The sequence below is a fragment of the Ruditapes philippinarum genome, unplaced genomic scaffold, assembly GCF_026571515.1.
Source record: "Ruditapes philippinarum isolate M1 unplaced genomic scaffold, ASM2657151v2 ctg306_1_1_1_1, whole genome shotgun sequence".
NCBI lineage: Eukaryota > Metazoa > Mollusca > Bivalvia > Venerida > Veneridae > Ruditapes > Ruditapes philippinarum.
Window position 1 is genome coordinate 244,603 of NW_026852218.1, and position 18,187 is coordinate 262,789.

At 32.8% G+C, this 18,187-nt stretch overlaps 1 protein-coding gene across 1 annotated transcript; it reads left to right on the forward strand.

The window, feature by feature from the left end:
• The first annotated feature begins 4,512 nt into the window (after positions 1-4,512).
• On the forward strand, positions 4,513-16,885 carry LOC132752937 (polyadenylate-binding protein 2-B-like). Its single transcript, XM_060743357.1, has 6 exons — positions 4,513-4,812; positions 6,548-6,659; positions 7,871-8,042; positions 8,414-8,501; positions 11,601-11,722; positions 14,617-16,885. The coding sequence occupies exons 1-6, from the start codon at positions 4,663-4,665 to the stop codon at positions 14,654-14,656; spliced, it is 684 nt and encodes a 227-aa protein (XP_060599340.1). The 5' UTR covers positions 4,513-4,662; the 3' UTR covers positions 14,657-16,885.
• Positions 16,886-18,187: the final 1,302 nt, after the last annotated feature.

An 18,187-nucleotide genomic window follows, 5' to 3' on the forward strand; every position in this document is an offset into this window, starting at 1 on the left:
AAAGTTTGTATAAAGTAGTATTATTGATTTTATATGTTGATCCATTGTTTTGAATTTTCATAATGCAAGGTGGTTAACCAAAACGGCTACTATACGGTCAATTATACGATCTCTTACGTTTCTAAACATACACATACAAATCTCGAGTGTTGTAGGAAATATGCGGGAGGTCTAAAAATGGCATTTTTACATAAATACATTTTTTTATTTCATTTATATTTTTACCTAGTGAAACATATACAATCCCACGTTATGTATAAAGTATAAAAACTGAAGCAAAATTATGAAGTCCATGTGTAAATATTCAGATTGATGAGTGAAAACCTTTTATTATTTTCATTTGGGCTATCATTGGCATGACTAAGATAGTTTCCTGACCCTAAATCGACACAGTTAAGTATTGAGTTGAAATATTTTAATTAATACAGTGTAAAAAATTGAGTACATGTATTTCCAAGGTATTATGCGAATATAGCATTGGATACGTAGTGAAATTGGTTGGCATACTATTAGGTAAATATACGAATATTCTTTTCTAAACGTCTCTTACAGCGGATTGTTAGCTAGTATTATTTACGAAAACTAAAATATGAAAATATTTGATATTAACGTTACGACTGTATCCTTTTCGAAGCCGGTGTCTATTCACATCATTGCCGTTGTCATTGATTTCAGTATAAACATAATACTCGTATATTATCCACAGTTCATTCACTCCCTTTCTGCGGCATTTTTTCTTATAATTGTGTTCTGAAATTAAACGTGACAGACGTATGACTATCTTAATTGCTTTCTAGTCACGGCAAATGACAATTGTCACAAAAACAACGATCGACTTTGTTACAACGTTTAAATATGATCAGATTTAAACTATGAAATAACATATTGGATTTATGTTCTTATTTGAAAGTTTCAGCAACGTTGAACAATCATTGTCATTACAACGTTGAAAACCCACAACATTTCTATTTTAAATATTTCATTTGTTGTTGGATATTAAGTCAGAAAGGTTGTAAAAATAATGGCCTTATTAATCATGCAACATTTTAATTTATTTTATTTATGTGGAAATGGCATCACAAACAAACATCATTTGTATACGATTATTTTGTTTGCTTACAATTATTATAATATCTTATCACATTGTTTTACTTGTATCTCCAAGACGGGTTCTGTTCAACTGCTTATATGAAACAAAAACGAACACGAGTTGCACTGCAATTTATCATTATATATTGTATCTGACATTTAGGATTCAAAAACAAATAGCAGGGTTTAACAAATAAGAATCAAGACAATATTGGAAAAAGATAAATATTTTACTTCAAACATCAGCTAAGGTCCAGCTCATATTCATATGATTTAGTCTCTTAATTAGTTTAAGTCTTGAGTTACAATCTGTTACCATCGACATGCCAACCCTTAAATTATAGGTCTTTTTGGAAATAGTTTAATGTTTCATTGCTTCTTTGGCTTTCTCTTAATTATTGAACATTTTTGACACGCTGTACCGTTTGCGTATTACAGTGGTTGATATATCACAGGTGTGTGTGTGTTGAGTTTATTTACCCTCGCCACCGGTTAAAAACCATATGGGCGAGCATATGCTTCATTTATTAAAGGGAAAACACTTTATCTAGTTAATATCTGCATATGTGACTAGTGAGTACAATATTTCCTGCCCCAACCATGCAAAATAATTGCACTGAATGGGGCCGGAAAACGGTGGGATTACATCCCACACTAAGATTAAAAAGCTGTATTTAAAATTTAAACTTAAATTAAAAAGGGGGGAAGACGCTTATACGCGGACGTCTTCTATATAGGGAACAAAAAAAACCCCTAATAATTATGTTTAATGATAGCTTCATTTATTGCAAATCATATTTATAATGTTAAAACAAGTATTAAAAGGGGGGAAGACGCTTATACGCGTACGCCTTCTATAACAGACCAACACAGTTAGATTTGTAGATCTTAGTTTTTTATAAACTTTATTTAACACATGAGAAGGTTTATAAATATAAACCTTAGCAACACGCCCGAGAACATAGTTTTTTACAATTGGCCATCATTTAATAATTTACTTTTCGTAGGGAGAACAGTGCAGAAACGATTTTGACAGATAGCGCCGAACCACGTTTAGTAGGTAAATTTTGATTGGCCGAAAAATGGTGTGATTTGTATGGCTAATTAGGGATAAGATATGATTGGTTGATAGTAAACAGATTTCATTGGCGCATTTACTATCCGATTTTGGAGCTTAGCTCGAAGAATTTTGTGGTCTAGACCACGTGGTCTCTGTATTGACATTTCTGCACCGTCTCCCATATAGTGCTAAAAATAGTAACAACGGTGTCTGTTGGAGACCAACCACGACACGGCTGTTTAAATATTTAAAAACAAGGAGGGGAATAGTACTGATACAATTGGTACATGATCTTATAAGAATAACAATGATATTCAGTAATTATATTGTTATTCTAGACTCTCTATAGACCTATACAAAAAGAATATAGAGAGATAGAAAAATTATACCCTAAAATGGCTATTAATAACTTGCTTGGTTACCTACAATGTGATGAGTACTGCCTTTTAGAGAAGAAAAAAGCTGCCTCATACTTGTTCTACTCAATGAATTAACGTATGCTCCATTTTTGTCATTGAGTAGATCACAGTATAAACTGTTTTATAAAATATTTGTTTATATGGGTACAATCTGATATGGAGTCTTTGCTAACATTAAGGTTGTCTTTAAGAAAAAAGAACAGCATTGTAGTCCATAGGGACTTGTTATGCTTGTTTTGAAATAGAATAGGACATCCTTAATGTGATGAAGTCCTCTTATTAACATATAAAAGAAGACTTCATACTTGATTGAGCCCTATATAGCCTTTGCTCCATATTATTGAATAGGGCTCAATTTTAACATATAGTATGTTATAGATTGTACCCTATATAAGAAAGAATAAAAATTAAGAAGATATATTATATATTATATATTTACAAACAGACCAGCTGTTTATTATTTACAGGGGATAAAAATATAGATAAGAGGTATAAATCACAGGGAACACGTCTTTAGCTATTTATATGACGAATTATGCCCAAACTGTAGGCTATACATTTAATGATCGCCGTACATATCAAAATATGTCAGTTTTAATGGATTATGAACGTTGTATTTCACTTAATTCAGTCACTGAGGAATCATACATAAAGCTTTTCTTTTTCTTTTCATTATTCTCGACTTAATTTAGTCTCATACCAATGAAAGAAATAAAAATATTGAACTTGAATATTGAAACAGAACTGTTTTAATAACTTACATATTTTTTAGAATTTTTTATCGGTTTTGTGCGCATCGTACATGACTTTAGCTTAATTGTTTACATTCCAATAGAAACAGGTGCTTAATCGTATAGAAGTATAGAAACGCAAACATTGACTATATATAGAAGCCGTTTTGGTTAGCCACCTTGTATTAGGACTAACTTAGAACTCTGAATTATCCGTTAATTTAACCTGTCACTTGGCTCTTGTATAATCAGAAATGAATTATGCAGGCATTTATTTTCATCACGGACAACGAGAAAGACGGATAGTTTATAATATTGATATAATAAGCTCCGTAATTTTTTTGCAGATTTTTTAAGTACTGTACATGTTTTGCTAAAGCGCATGGTATACTATCGGTAGTTTGTAATATTTGTTTCACAGGTTAAAATGGACTGTTTCTTAGGAATGCCGGACATATTTTTTAAGCATTTCAATTCCAGAAATCTATCTTAATTTAATGTATACGGGTATCTAGAAACGTTAACTTGTGGTATATATGACAATATAATGATAATATCATCACGTTAAAAACACGAAGCAGAAGAAAGCATCACATAAGATCTAAAAAATTTCAAACATTACACATAGCATTCGAATCCAAGCTAATCCCCATTTGAATGTCCAGCTGGGTGTGTTAAACTGGTCCAGAATAATTCCTTTATAGTATGAACACGTGGTTATTTACCATTCGACATCTGTTTTCGACATATGGATTTGAAAAAGGACTAAAAGTCACATTTGATATGATTAATTTATAACTAAGTAATGGATAATATCGATAGAAATATTAATAATAAATACGCAAAAAATCAGGGAAATATACATAAAACACATACTATATATTGTAATATATGTCAGCATGCATATAAAACACAAAACATGCAACAAAAATGTAATTATAAAATTAAGTAGTATGTTTTTATGATAGGCCTACCCTAAGATTGTCCATTTAAAACATGTTTCCAATGGGGTCCAAATTATTACAGGTACATTAACACACTAAATTATATAATAACAATTATGAATTTAAAATAATGAAATTAAGTGTAACATAAAATGTCCCTAATTGGCTGGGACTATATGTAGTTAAGTAAAATAATTATGTTCATTTTGTCATGTTGACCAAAACGGACACTTTTCAGTGTTTTATATTTATTTTCGGCGTTTCAATCCCTTTGAGTTGATAAATATATCGGAAGCGAAATTCTGTTCAATAGAAAATAGATATGTAATTGAAATGAATTAAATCCAACAATATCTGTGCAATCTTTTATACATATATTATCTTTTTTTACTCTTTGTATTTTAATAATTTAAATAAAAATGGGAGATGTTGAAAATGGTCAAGAAATTGATCCGTTACAGGATGATCAGGATGGAGTAGGCGATTTTGACGCTGACGCAGAGGTTTCACTGGATGAAACTGTGGAGACAGAAGCGACGTCTGGACAAGATGCAGGCATCGAAGATCCAGTATGTAGTTGATCGTATATACTGTGTAGATCTAATACCACATTAATTTCATTAAATGTATAAACACAGCTGTTGGTCCGAAAGTTTTAGAGCCAGCTTACGCCATATCCAACGTTTCACTGACTATTAGGACCACAGGGGGCCCATACAGTGTTTGGATGGTATATACTGCTTGCTGGTGACCTTAAAATGAGAGTTAACTGTATAATATGTAAATGTATATATAATATATAAATAAAAGATAGCCTGGATTAGACCCCGGGGTCTAAACCAGGAGTATATATAAGGTTCATTCCGTTTTCTTTAGTGTATTATATGCAAGTTTTACTCCTGAAAAATACATAGGGGTCTGAACCAGGAGATTGCCCACGTTTTCATTTACTTGCCACAATTATATCTTTCTTGCTGAGAGTTTTATGCAATAAATTTATGTTATATTATAATAATATATCATATTTGAAGCAACCTTGCTTAGCAATTTTGTCAAGAAACTGTTATCATTATTTAATAAGCAAGTATTGTTTGGCAATATTTACCCGATACTCAATAATTTTCGGGAGCTGTTTCGTTTGCTTACAAAACTTTATCTTATTATGATTAATGTTAACGTTTTTATTGTAAGTATAATTACATGGCTCCCGAGTCACCTATTGAAGCATATTGTTGATGCGGGTACCACGGCGAAACAGTCAATAATTGTGGTACCCGTATTAGCCAATAGTCTCTATTCATCGAATCGGGAACTAGTGTTTTTTAATGAAAATTGTACACCAGTCAACATACTTCCGTTGCGTTAAAACATGGTGGCTGCGAAACCTTGTAGTATTTTATATACATGATATAAAATTTTTTTTAAGTAAATTAAAATCATAGAAGGTTTTGGAACCGAGTGCCTATGGCATTGACCAGTTTTTGGTTGCATGTTATTCAAATTAAATAATTAACGCTACATTGTATTCCGGTTCATTCCAGAAATAAGAACCCTTTTTTGTAAAACTGTCACAATGTCTTAATTAACTCTTAAATGACCAAATTTCGAATCACTTCATGAATACATCTCCAAATCCTACTCTTTAGTCAGCAGTGTTTTTTTTCACTTTTGGGGGAAGGGGGTCGGTGCCCATTGGAGGGGGAAAAATGCAATAGGAGGGGGATTTTTATACAGATCTAAAATATTGATGTGTCACATGAGAAACTTGTTGGGATACCAGAAGTAGCTCCCCTTACCTATATGAAAAACCTTGCTTAACAGTAAGTCTTACAGGCATAAAATAAAGCATTTTTCGGCAGTTAGTTGCAAAAAAAAATGATATTTATTGCAGGCAAACTTGGGCTGCCATATTATAGGGGGAAATTTCAGCTTTGAGGGGGAAAAAAACATACTATTTTGAGTGGGGAATAGGGAGAATTTCGCCGAATATTTTGGTGAAAAAAAACACTGGTCAGTCATGAATCAAATGTTTGGCTTCAGACAGTATGTCTTTTTTGTTTATAACATACTTTTTCACTTAATTATTGGTGTATATTGAAAGGACAAATAAAGTAATAGTCCTGTCCTGCAGGACGAGTGACTGTAAATATTTTCCGATGCCTGTCATCATTAGTTTAGTCTAGATGTGTACATTCAAAATTGAATTTGCAATAAAAGTAATGAGCTTTCTTCACAATAGATCTTGAAGAAATAAAGATATAATAATAAATAATATGGTTTTAAATTATTGATGTCTTGTTTTAGGAACTTGAAGCTATTAAAGCTCGTGTCAAAGAAATGGAAGAAGAGGCAGAGAAATTAAAAGAAATGCAAAATGCTGTTGATCTCAAAATGAACATGTCATCACCAACATTATGTAAGTATGCCTTATTTTTTAAACAAATAAAATATTTCTAATAATGGAGTTGATGTGGAGCAGTTTTACATATTACTTTTGTGGAAGAGAACTATCTCAGTATGATTGGAAAGGATAAGACTATGACCCGTTAGTTTTTAGATCCTTACTCAGTGATTTTTTTCAGCCGAATAAAGGCTGTTTCCCCTAGCCCAAAATAGGTATATTTTCCCCTAAAAATGCTAATATTTTCCCTTAAAATGCCTTGTGCTCTTCCTTACCAGAACCATGACTTAACAGCATCTGACATATATCATCTAGAACACAGAAATCTGTCCCTATATATAGCCTCTGCTATAAACCATGCATGTTAAATTGAATTGATATTAATTTTTTTTCATAAAATGTGTGGGTAAATTCCATTTTCAGTTGTTGGAATGTATTTCAGGTTTTCCCCCTTTTCTGATTTATCACGCTATATTTTCCCCTTCGGAAAGCCACAAGTAGTTTTGAAAATTGGAAAAAAAATCACTGTTACTATTTTACTTAAGATCAGCTCTGATGGTAATTCAAACTTCCTTGGCCATTTTAAGAGACCTTAATAGCAAAGAATAAAATATTTTACAATAAGCCAATATATCTTTAGATGGATCATGCAAATTCTTTGGTTCCTTTGTGGAGACAATCATAGTGTGAATTGTTTTACCTTACTCAAGTATATATTGTTTATATGATATCTCAGAATTAATGATTGCCTGCTGTCCATCTATCCATCCACAGCCATAGTCTGTATTCTAAGTCATTTCCATGCCCCTAGCTGATAGATATTTTTGGAAATAATTTGTCGCATTTTGATAAATTTGAGAAATTAAAAAAGGTCTTCATCAGTAAAGCTAGATGGTCACCATATATCAGTGATTCAGATTAGACTGTCTTTCCTTTGGACAAAATTGTCCAAAAAATTACATTTGTCCTTAATTACAAAAATAACTCTGGAAAAATTTTTATGCGACAGTAGCATAATTTTTTGTTTATATTATATTGTAAATAATACAGCTAGCCATCATTGTTGATAAGCAATGCCACTGTTATCTTTAGGGATTGAGTTATTCAATGATATACTGACTTTTTACTACGAAATATTTCGTAAATCATCATAAAACCCAACCAAAAGAAGAAAAAAAGAGAAGAAAATATACTAGTATTCAGTATTACGTTTATGTGTATTGCAGCATCAGCATTTCCTTCAATTGAAGAGAAGATGGAGACGGACACTAGATCTATCTATGTTGGTAATGTAGACTATGGTGCCACAGCAGAGGAACTAGAACAACATTTCCATGGTTGTGGCTCAATAAACAGAGTCACTATCCAATGTGATAAATTTACTGGACATCCTAAAGGGTAAAACTTTAATTTCCTCATTATTCTACCTCAGCAAATGTAAGGCTAAGCTTTTGTTACAAAATTTGGTCATAATGAAGTTTCAAATACTACATGATTCTGACAAATTTCAAGAATAGCATCTTTTCAAATTGAAATGGTGTATTTATTTCCTTAAAGCAAATTAAAATTTAGATGAACAAAGAGAGACTGTAAGCTGTTGTGTATTCTACCTGATCAGACAGCCTTGACAAAAACATGTTGGCTTTACCCTATTTTTAGTTGTCTTTGACAGTCAGACAAGCCTTGCAAATCTCTTACTTTTCTGTTTCTTGCTGTATACTAACTCTATACATATAAGTTATAAAATGACAGTGAAAATATTATTTCAGATTTGCATATGTAGAGTTTGCTGATAAAGACTCTGTGGCGACAAGTTTAGCCTTAGATGATTCTTTATTTCGAGGCAGGCAAATTAAGGTAAATTTATCAATCTTAATAAATGAAAGGCTTGATTCTTTATTTCGAAAGAAAATATTTCCTGACACTCCATTGTTATTAGCATACTATAATAGATTTTGGCCCAGTCACACCACTAAAATATAAAATGGAGACCTTCAGAATTCCTGGTCACAACCATATTTGTGTTGTAACTTCCATTATTTAGGTTACTAAAGTAAAATTGTTATATACACTTACCTTGATTGCTGTAAAGACAACTGCGTGGAATCTTTCTTTTTGGTCTCTAGTGTTGTGTTTATTTGCTTTTAAGTGGATGTGAGTTTAAATACCACGAGTTGTAGGATGTTTCAAATATAGTTGCATATTTCTCTTTTGATTTTATATATTTGCACTACTACAAGAGCTAAGAAAGACTTCTTTTTATGCCACAGCAGCATCTGTGCTGCTGTGGCATATAGCGATTCACCTGTGTGTGTGTTTGTGTGTGTGTGTGTTCTATAGATTATATAGTGAACTTAAAAAGTCTTCTTTTGAAAAACCACTAGTCCAATTTCAACCAAACTTGGCAGGATTGATCCTTGGGTGAAGGGCTTCCAAAGTTGTTCAAAGAATTTCATTCCATGCAGAAATCTGGTTGCCATGGCAACCAAAAGGAATTATAAGAATAAATTTAAAAAGTCTTCTTGTAAAGACCCCAAAGGCCTAGAGCTTAGATATTTTGCATAAGGCATTGTCTGTTAGACCTTTTATTGGATTAACAATAGATTTAACCACTAATCTGATAATAAGAATTAGATAGGGTCAGGGATCTATGCATTAAGACAATCTTCAATTGTATAGAAACAAAAAAAATCTGTTCCTACACTACTATTTAGTGTTGTATTAATGCGGTGGCATAGCATTTTCTCAAATGCAATCTTGTTTTTTAGCTCACCTGTCACAAAGGTGACAGATCGCTTTTCGTCCGGCGTCCGTCCGTTAGTCCGTAAACTTTTACTTTAAATGACATCTCCTCATAAACCACTAGGCCAATTTCATCCAAACTTCACAGGAATGTTCCTTTGGTGGTCACCTTTAAAAATTGTTCAAAGAATTTAATTCCATGCAGATCTCTGGTTGCTATGGCAACCGAAAGAAAAAACTTTAAATATCTTCTTTTAAAAACCCAAAGAGCTAGAGCTTAGATATTTGGCATGAAACATCTTCTAGTGAGTGTCTACCAAGTTTGTTCAAATAAAAGCCCTTGGGTCAAAATTGGCCCCGCCCCAGGGGGTCATTGATTTTCCCTATATGCATATAGTAAAAACTTAAAAAATCTTCTTTAAAAGAACTCAAAGAGCTAGAGCTAAGATATTTAGCATGAAACATGTTCTATTGGGTGTCTACCAAGTTTGTTCAAATAAAAGCCCTGGGGTCAAAATTGGCCCCGTCCCAGGGGGTCATTGATTTTCCTTATATGTGTATAGCAAAAACTTAAAAATCTTCCTTGAAAAAACCCAAATAGCTAGAGTTTAGATATTAAGCATGAAACATCTTCTAGTAAGTGTCTACAAAGTTTGTTCAGATAAAAGCCCTGGGGTCAAAATTGGCCCTGCCCCGGGGGTCATTGATTTTCCTTATATGTGTATAGCAAAAACTTAAAAATCTTCCTTGAAAAAACCCAAATAGCTAGAGTTAAGATATAAAGCATAAAACATCTTCTAGCAAGTGTCTACAAAGTTTGTTCAAATTAAAGCCCTGGGGTCAAAACTGGCCCCGCCCCGGGGTGTCATTGTTTTTAAACTATATGTGTATAGTAAACTTAAAAAATCTACTTTTAAAAAACCCAATGAGCTAGAGCTTAGATGTTTAGCATGAAACATCTTCTTATGGGTGTCTACCAAGTTTGTTCAAATAAAAGCCCTTGGGTTAAAATTTTCCCTGTTGGGGGGGGGGGATAATTATTTTTAACCAGGTTTTCCGAAGGAAAAAACTGGTTATTAGATTGAGGTATGTCGGCGGGCGGACGGGCGGGCGGGCGTAAACAATTTCTTCTGTGCGCAACTCCTCCTACATTTCTCAACGGATTTTGACCAAACTTTCTTAGAAGCTTTGTTATCAAGTGCCTGGCACATATTGTCAGGGTTTTGTGATTGGATAATATTTGACCGAATTATGGCCCTTTGTATATTTTTTCCTTATACAGAATATATAGAGAACAATTTCTTCTGTGCTCAACTCCTCCTACATTTCTCAACGGATTTTGACCAAACTTTCTTAGAAGCTTTGTTTTCAAGTGCCTGGCACATTTTGTCGGGGTTTTGTGATTGGATAATATTTGACCGAATTATGGCCCTTTGTATATTTTTTCCTTATACAGAATATATAGTGAACAATTTCTACAGTGCGCAACTTCTCCTACATTTCTCAATGGATTTTGACCAAACTTTCACAGAAGCTTTGTCATCAAGTGCCCTGGCGCTCACTAAATTCCCATGTTTCTTCCAAGACATCATTCAAGTATTTTTTTTAAATTGTGAACATACTTTTCTTGATATCGCACAAAACACCACACGCCAATATTGTTGACAAAAGAAAATGACAAGAGACGCAAAAATGCAAAAATTAAGCAAAAATAAAGTACTGTTTACCTTTCTAAAACATTTGGGAAAAAAAGGAGAATAGACAACATAAAATTTCTCAATCATTTTTGTTTGAGGAATATTAAAAAAGCCATAATTCCTCCTAAAAGTTCAATTAAAAACAAATGCCACTTCATGACAAAGCTTCTGTGAAATATTTTGCTGAAAACCTGGTTGCATCGCATTGCGATGTTCCTTGTTCATTATATGTGTGTAGTTAAAACTTAACATCATGAAACATCTTCTAATGGGTGTCTTCCAAGTTTGTTAAAATAAAAGCCCTGGGGTTTAAACTGGCCCCGCTCCAGGGGGCCTATATACAGGTGAGCGACCTCAGGGCCATCATGCCCCTCTTGTTTTGGAAAACAACCGATGTGTTAGAAGATAATATGTTTGTAAATGTTTCACGTGTACAAAGCTCACTGGTTTTATGAGTACATGTATTAACTTGAAATTTGTTATGTATCGCTTAAAGAGAAAGAGTGCTGTGTTTCAGGTGTTTGCAAAACGTACAAATAGACCTGGTATTAGCTCAACAAATCGTGGTAGAGGTAGAGGTCGAGGAAGAGGTAGAGGGGGTTTCTATGGTGGTTATGCTCCAAGACCAAGAGCAAGAGGGTAAGCTAGATGTATAGTATAATTATTGGTGTACTCCTTTATGTTTGTCTGGCTGAAATGAATTATCATGATATGGTCAGCTTTTATCTACTGAGCATTTCCTGTTCTTTTAATACAAGGAAACTCAGTTGAAATAACATATTTTATGTTCCTATACAAGGTAATTCAGTTGAAAAATTTTGATAGTTGAGCATGTGCATACAGAGTGTTGCAACGTGTTCCTATTCCTCATGGCAAATTGAACCAAAGCTGATATGAATGTTCAGAGAACATAATACAATTAGTCATTGTTATATAAATTCATTAAATGCTTTTTATACGCCCGTTTGAAAAACGGGACGTATTATGGGAACGCCCCTGGCGGGCGGGCGGGCGGGCGGCGTCCAATTTTGTCCGGAGCATATCTCCTACATGTATGGAGGGATTTTAATGAAACTTCATATAAATGTTCACCACTATGAGGAGCAGTGTCGTGCACATGAACCAGGTCTCTAGGTCAAAGGTCAAGGTCACACTTGGAGCTCATTGAAAAATGCTTGTCCGGAGCAAAACTTCCACATGTGTAGAGGGATTTCAATATTACTTGGCACAAATGTTCACCATTATGAGGCGGAGTGTCGCGTGCAAGATTCAGGTCCTTGCGGCCAAGGTCAAGGTCACACATAGAGGTCAAAGTTCAGATAAAAATATGAAGATGTGTAAATGGACCATTTAGTCATCATTTATTGAGGGATTGTAACACAAATGGTCATTATCAAGACTATGGCTGTGATACATATAATTTAGGTCAATATATACAAGGTCAAGGTCACTAAAGATGATGAAATATCAAGATTTTGTAAATAGAATTTAATCAAAGGGCAACAACAAAGTTATTACTTTGTTCATAAATGACTTACACAATTACTCCCCTTGATCTACTTTCACTTTCAATTCTAAAAATAGAATTTAATCAAAGGGCATGAAATAATCCTCTTTCTTGGACTTGAGTATGTTCTAAAGAATGTAACATTTATTTGCACATGTTTCATTCATTGGTCAAAATTTTTAACTGTGATAACTATGGTGTTCTGTAGACTTGGTATTTGTTCATAAAGATCATACAGTAATTACCTTATCAAATGTAAATACTTTCTCATAGAAATTTAATTATATTTTAATTTTCAAGTAAATATCAGTTCAGCTCATTCAAAGATTAAGAATTGTAATGAAATGTATTTCCCTAGAATAAAATCTTAAATCAGAATTTTTTAGTAATTAAATTACAATTACATGTACTTATACGCCCGTTTAAAAAAAAGATAAAAATATGAAGATGTGTATAGACGATTTAATCATCATTTATTGAGGGATTGTAACACAAATGGTCATTATAATGACTACAGCTGTGACACATGTACTTTAGGTCAATATATGCAAGGTCAAGGTCACTAAAGATGGTGAAATATCCAGATTTTGTCTGGAGCATATCTCCTACATGTATGGAAGAATTTTTATAATACTTTATGGAAATGTTCACCACCATGATAAGTATTGCTCCATGCATGATCCAGGTCTCCAGGTCAAAGGTCAAGGTCACACTTAGAGCTCATTGAAAAACGCTTGTCCGGAGCAAAACTTCTACATTCATAGGGGGTTTTCAATATAACTTGGCACAGATGTTCACCATTGTGAGGCTGAGTGTCGCATGCAAAATTCAGATCCCTGCGACCAAAGTCAAGGTTACACATAGAGGTCAAAGTTCAGATAAAAATTTGAAGATGGTTATAGGGACCATTTAGTTATCATTTATTGATGGATTGTAGCACAAATGGTCACTTATCCATAATGCCCCCATCTCCATCTAAAGCTTTTTCGTAAACGGGCGTATTTTGTGACTATGGCACCCTTGTTAGTACTTCACATAGGATGATTGTCTATATTGAGTAGAAGACCCCTATTGATTTTGGGGTCACAAGATCAAGGGTCAAGGTCATTATTACCTTAAAACTGAAAACAGTTTCCGGAGCATAACTTAAGTTCCATTTGGCCCACAGTGTTCAAACTTCATAGGATGATTGTCCATATTGGGTAGAAGGCCCCTATAGATGTTGGGGTCACAAGGTCAAAGTCACTATTACTTTCAAACTGAAACAGCCGGAGCATAACTCCAGTTCCATTTGCCCTCAATATTCAAACTTCAAAGGATGATTGTCCATATGAGATAGAAGACCCCTATTGATTTTGGGGTTACAAGGTCAAAGGTCAAGGTCACTATTACTTTAAAACTGAAAACAGTTTCCGGAGCATAACTTAAGTTTCATTTGGCCCAAAGTGTTCAAACTTCATAGGATTATTGTCCATATTGGGTAGAAGACCCCCTTTGATATTGAGGTCTAAGGTCAAGGTCACTATTACTTTCAAACTGAAACAGTTTCCGGAGCATAACTTAAGTTCCATTTGGCCCACAGTGTTCAAACTTTATAGGATGATTGTCATTGTTGGGTAGAACACCCCTATTGATTTTGGGGTCACAAGGTCAAAGGTCAAGGTCACTATTACTTTCAAACTGAAAACAGTTACTGGAGCATAACTTAAATTCCATTTGACCCACAATATTCAAACTTCATAGGAGGAAGGTTATACTTTATTTAAGTCCCAAGTCTTACAAGTGCTTCATCCTTACTAAAAAAAAACAAAAACACAGGCATATAATGCTCCGCCTAGCTGTGCTCTTGTATTTTACTTGTAACACCAGCTGTTATGTTTTACTCGTGACTTTGCCACTTATAAAAAAATGGCATTGAATTTATTCAAGATTGATGAAGCTTGAAAGTAAATTGAAATGTCCTCTTCACATTTTATTCCAACTACATAAAACTATATATGTATATATTTGTTTGTTTTTGTTTCAGAAGATACAGAAGGGCTTCACCTTACTACTCCCCATACTGACGTGATGAATAGAGGATACTTGATGGATAAATCTATTAATAAACACTATTTGCTTAAGAATGAAGAAAACACAAACAAGAAAACAATCAAAACATATGCATTTTGACTTCTATAAATAACAGATAAATAACAAATAAAAGGACATGAATTCAGATAGAATGATCTGAAAATAGATCTTGTATAAATATTTGAGAATATCCAGAAAGATTTTCAGCTGAAAATAAGTATATAATGCTGAGCTCTCAACATTCTTGAGCTGTTCCATTTCAATTAATATCTGTACAGAAGAGAAGGTATAGGCTTGTTTATATTGTTCTAAGTCATAATATTTCCTTATAATTTGACAGATATTGTTTTCCATTGCAAAAAATGTGAAAATAAGGTGGGAATAGTACTGGTTTTAATGAGGATTTAATAGTACATTGGCATTTTGTTATCAGGAAGGTAAATGGGTTGAGGAAAAGTAATTTAAGAACTTTCATTTTAAATGTAGTCTTAAAAAATATGACTTATTCTATATATTGATTCCAGCCCATTTTGAAATATTTTTAATGTTGACCCTCATGTGACTAGAATAACTTGTAGAGAATTTAACTATCTGTCAAAACTGTTATCTGAACTTGTCTCTTAGGCAAAAGCTGTAATACTTATTCACAGAATTCAATATTCTTTCACAAAAAGGGGATAAAAGATAATGTAAAAACTAGCATTTGTCAGCTTCATAAAAAAATGTTTGGCACTTACAAAGAATATATTAAAGCTGTTTGAATTGTCTTATCATGTGAGAAAGGAAACTTTCTTTTTTTAAAAAAGTATCAATTTGCACATAGAATGGTGATTCTAATGTTGTTTTCCCCCACAGAGATTGGTAGAGTGAATTTTAGTCATACGGTTTTAATATATATAGAATTAGTTTAAATTATTCACCTGAACTTTTTTAATAAGTTTTTATTTGTTTGATTATCACTATCATTTGTGATTTTATTCTAAACCCATTTCAACCAAGAACTGCATTGATTAAACATGGTTTTCATGTCGAATTGATTATTGATAGTAACATTTTTGTTGATGTATTGTTTGAGATGAAAAAGGTACAAGGATTTTTGTTTTGATGCAAGAAAATAAAATTTCTAGAATAATTGAAAATAATTTTGCTCTTACTAATCTGGAATGATACAAGTATTATTGTATGTTGGCCTGTATTAATCTTTATGTTATTATCAAGGTATTTTACCAGCTTTTTTTACAGTGTAGCTTCAGATGAGGATGGCATCTTTGGTGAGTATATACACATTTATTTTATACATTTCATAGTATTTCTAATGATGCTGTAAAGGATTGTTCTCATTTCATGAAATGAAAATAAGAAACTGTAAAATATATTCAACAGTTTGCCACTTCTATTACTTACAAATTCTCAAGGCATATGAGATCTTGAGCCAAATAACTGGGGTGATATTTTAGTGATCGTCGCATCTGGTTTGATAAATAGCTAAAATTTATGCATGCACTACAGAAAATGCATTGATCTACTTCCAAACATTGATGAAATTGTTGATGGTGTTCATTTAGAATCATTTTTTAAACTTTAATTGTAAACATACATGGAATTGGATTTGTTACCTAGATGTGGTTGGTGTTGGTCCTCGGGTTATGCAAACTTTTCTGTGACAGATTAGTCTCGCCTCTTCAGAAATCATGTTGGATAAGTAGTCTGTACTTTAAGAAAATTGGTAACTACTGGTTAGTTACCCAGGAGAGCTGGTTAGGTAGACCAAGGTATGATCAAAATCAATGTGAAAAACTTACCAATCAAACAAGATTACCAGTAATCAAATAAATTCAGAGCTTTTAACTTGATTACCTGTCAGTACATTTCCTGTGCTTGCTTGTCATTTTGATAGATAGTATCTTCTATCTCCAAATTATGTCTTAACAGCTGACAGGTATGTTAATTCCTTGACTAATTTTGGAAAGTAAGTATATATTGCAATATAGATTGACTTACTCACATAATATGCTTTTTAATTGACATTCAACATTTCAGGTAAAAATGTATAAACAAAAGAAAAAAGAGAAAAATGTAGAAAAAAAGAAGAGAAAAAAAAGAAAAAGATGTGAAAAAAAAAGATAAATATGTATAAAAAGACATGTAAACTGTACAAAAAAAATGTTAATAGAAATGTAGAAATTGTAAACAACATCGAGAAATAAAAATCATAAAAAATATTTTACATTTTGTTTCTTTCTCCCAAGTATATTTTACAATTATTGGAGCCCTTTTTCAGCTGTCTTAAAATTATTTTCTTTGCAAAATAGTTTGGTAGTTTAGAGCAATAAAAGTTATGTTTATAGTATGACCCCCCCCCCCTCCCCCAAATGGGCACCATAAGGAACAAAAAAAATCATGGCATACCAGCAGGTCTGAGTAATATGCCTTTAAGGACATCTCTATGCCAAATTTGAAAAGTAGACTTAGTTTACGAGTTAAGGCATTTTTCTAAATCTTGGATATTAGATCTTTTTAAGAAATGAGGAAACTAATTAATCTTTATCATCGTTAAGAAATCACACAAGCAAAATGATTGTTACTACTCAAAATGTTTGAAATATGCATAAAAATGTTTCCCTACCCCATCCATTTCAAACACTGGATCAGAGAGATGCAGTTTTTATGCAGTTGAAAGTAATGCTAGCCTGTTTGAATACTGAGGTAATGCATGACATCTGATTGTAAACAATCTTTACTTAGTATAACGCTGAATCAACTTAACAAAACATGTCAAGATTGTTTCCATGTGGTTCATTCCGTCTTCTTGTTTGAAACTCGTTTTTTCATGGAAATGACAAAAGTTATCGATTGTTACACAGTTGTTAACTGGAATGTCTCAAGCTTACCAGAGCATAATTTGAACTTATCTGATCACTTGATGTCTGTTTACATGTGTCTTTAAACATCTAGTACTTCTCCTTTCAGTTTGTTAAAATTTTCATTCCATGGAACTTGAAAAATGTTTGTGTCATTATTTGCACATTTAATGCAAAATTTTCAGTCGTATATATAGTCAAAATTGTACCAGTGTTATATCCTATGACATGGTCAAAAATAATTGAGGCCTTGTATGCTCTAGTAAATAATAGAAAGTTGTGTAACAAATATATGTATGATGAGGCAAATTGGAAAGTTATGTATACGTGTCCCAAGAATGCGGATCGAGATTAAGGAAATGTCAAACTTTTACATTTAAATATTCAGAAAAATTAAAGTAGAATGTTTCTGTACATTGTTTTCATTGCATGTTTGAATTAAGAATGATTTCGATTTATCAGAAAAGATCAGATTGGAATGGAATGTGTGACAATATGTACAACTAGTAAAATGATATCAAACTTGTCATTTTCATAGTTGATGCTATATTTATATCCAAATGACTATCAGTGTTGACTATGTTAAAGATTTGGTTTATGCTCTACAGTTTCTGTCCAAAAAAACAGCCACTGCTTCAACTGCTGGCTCCTATCTTTTCAAGT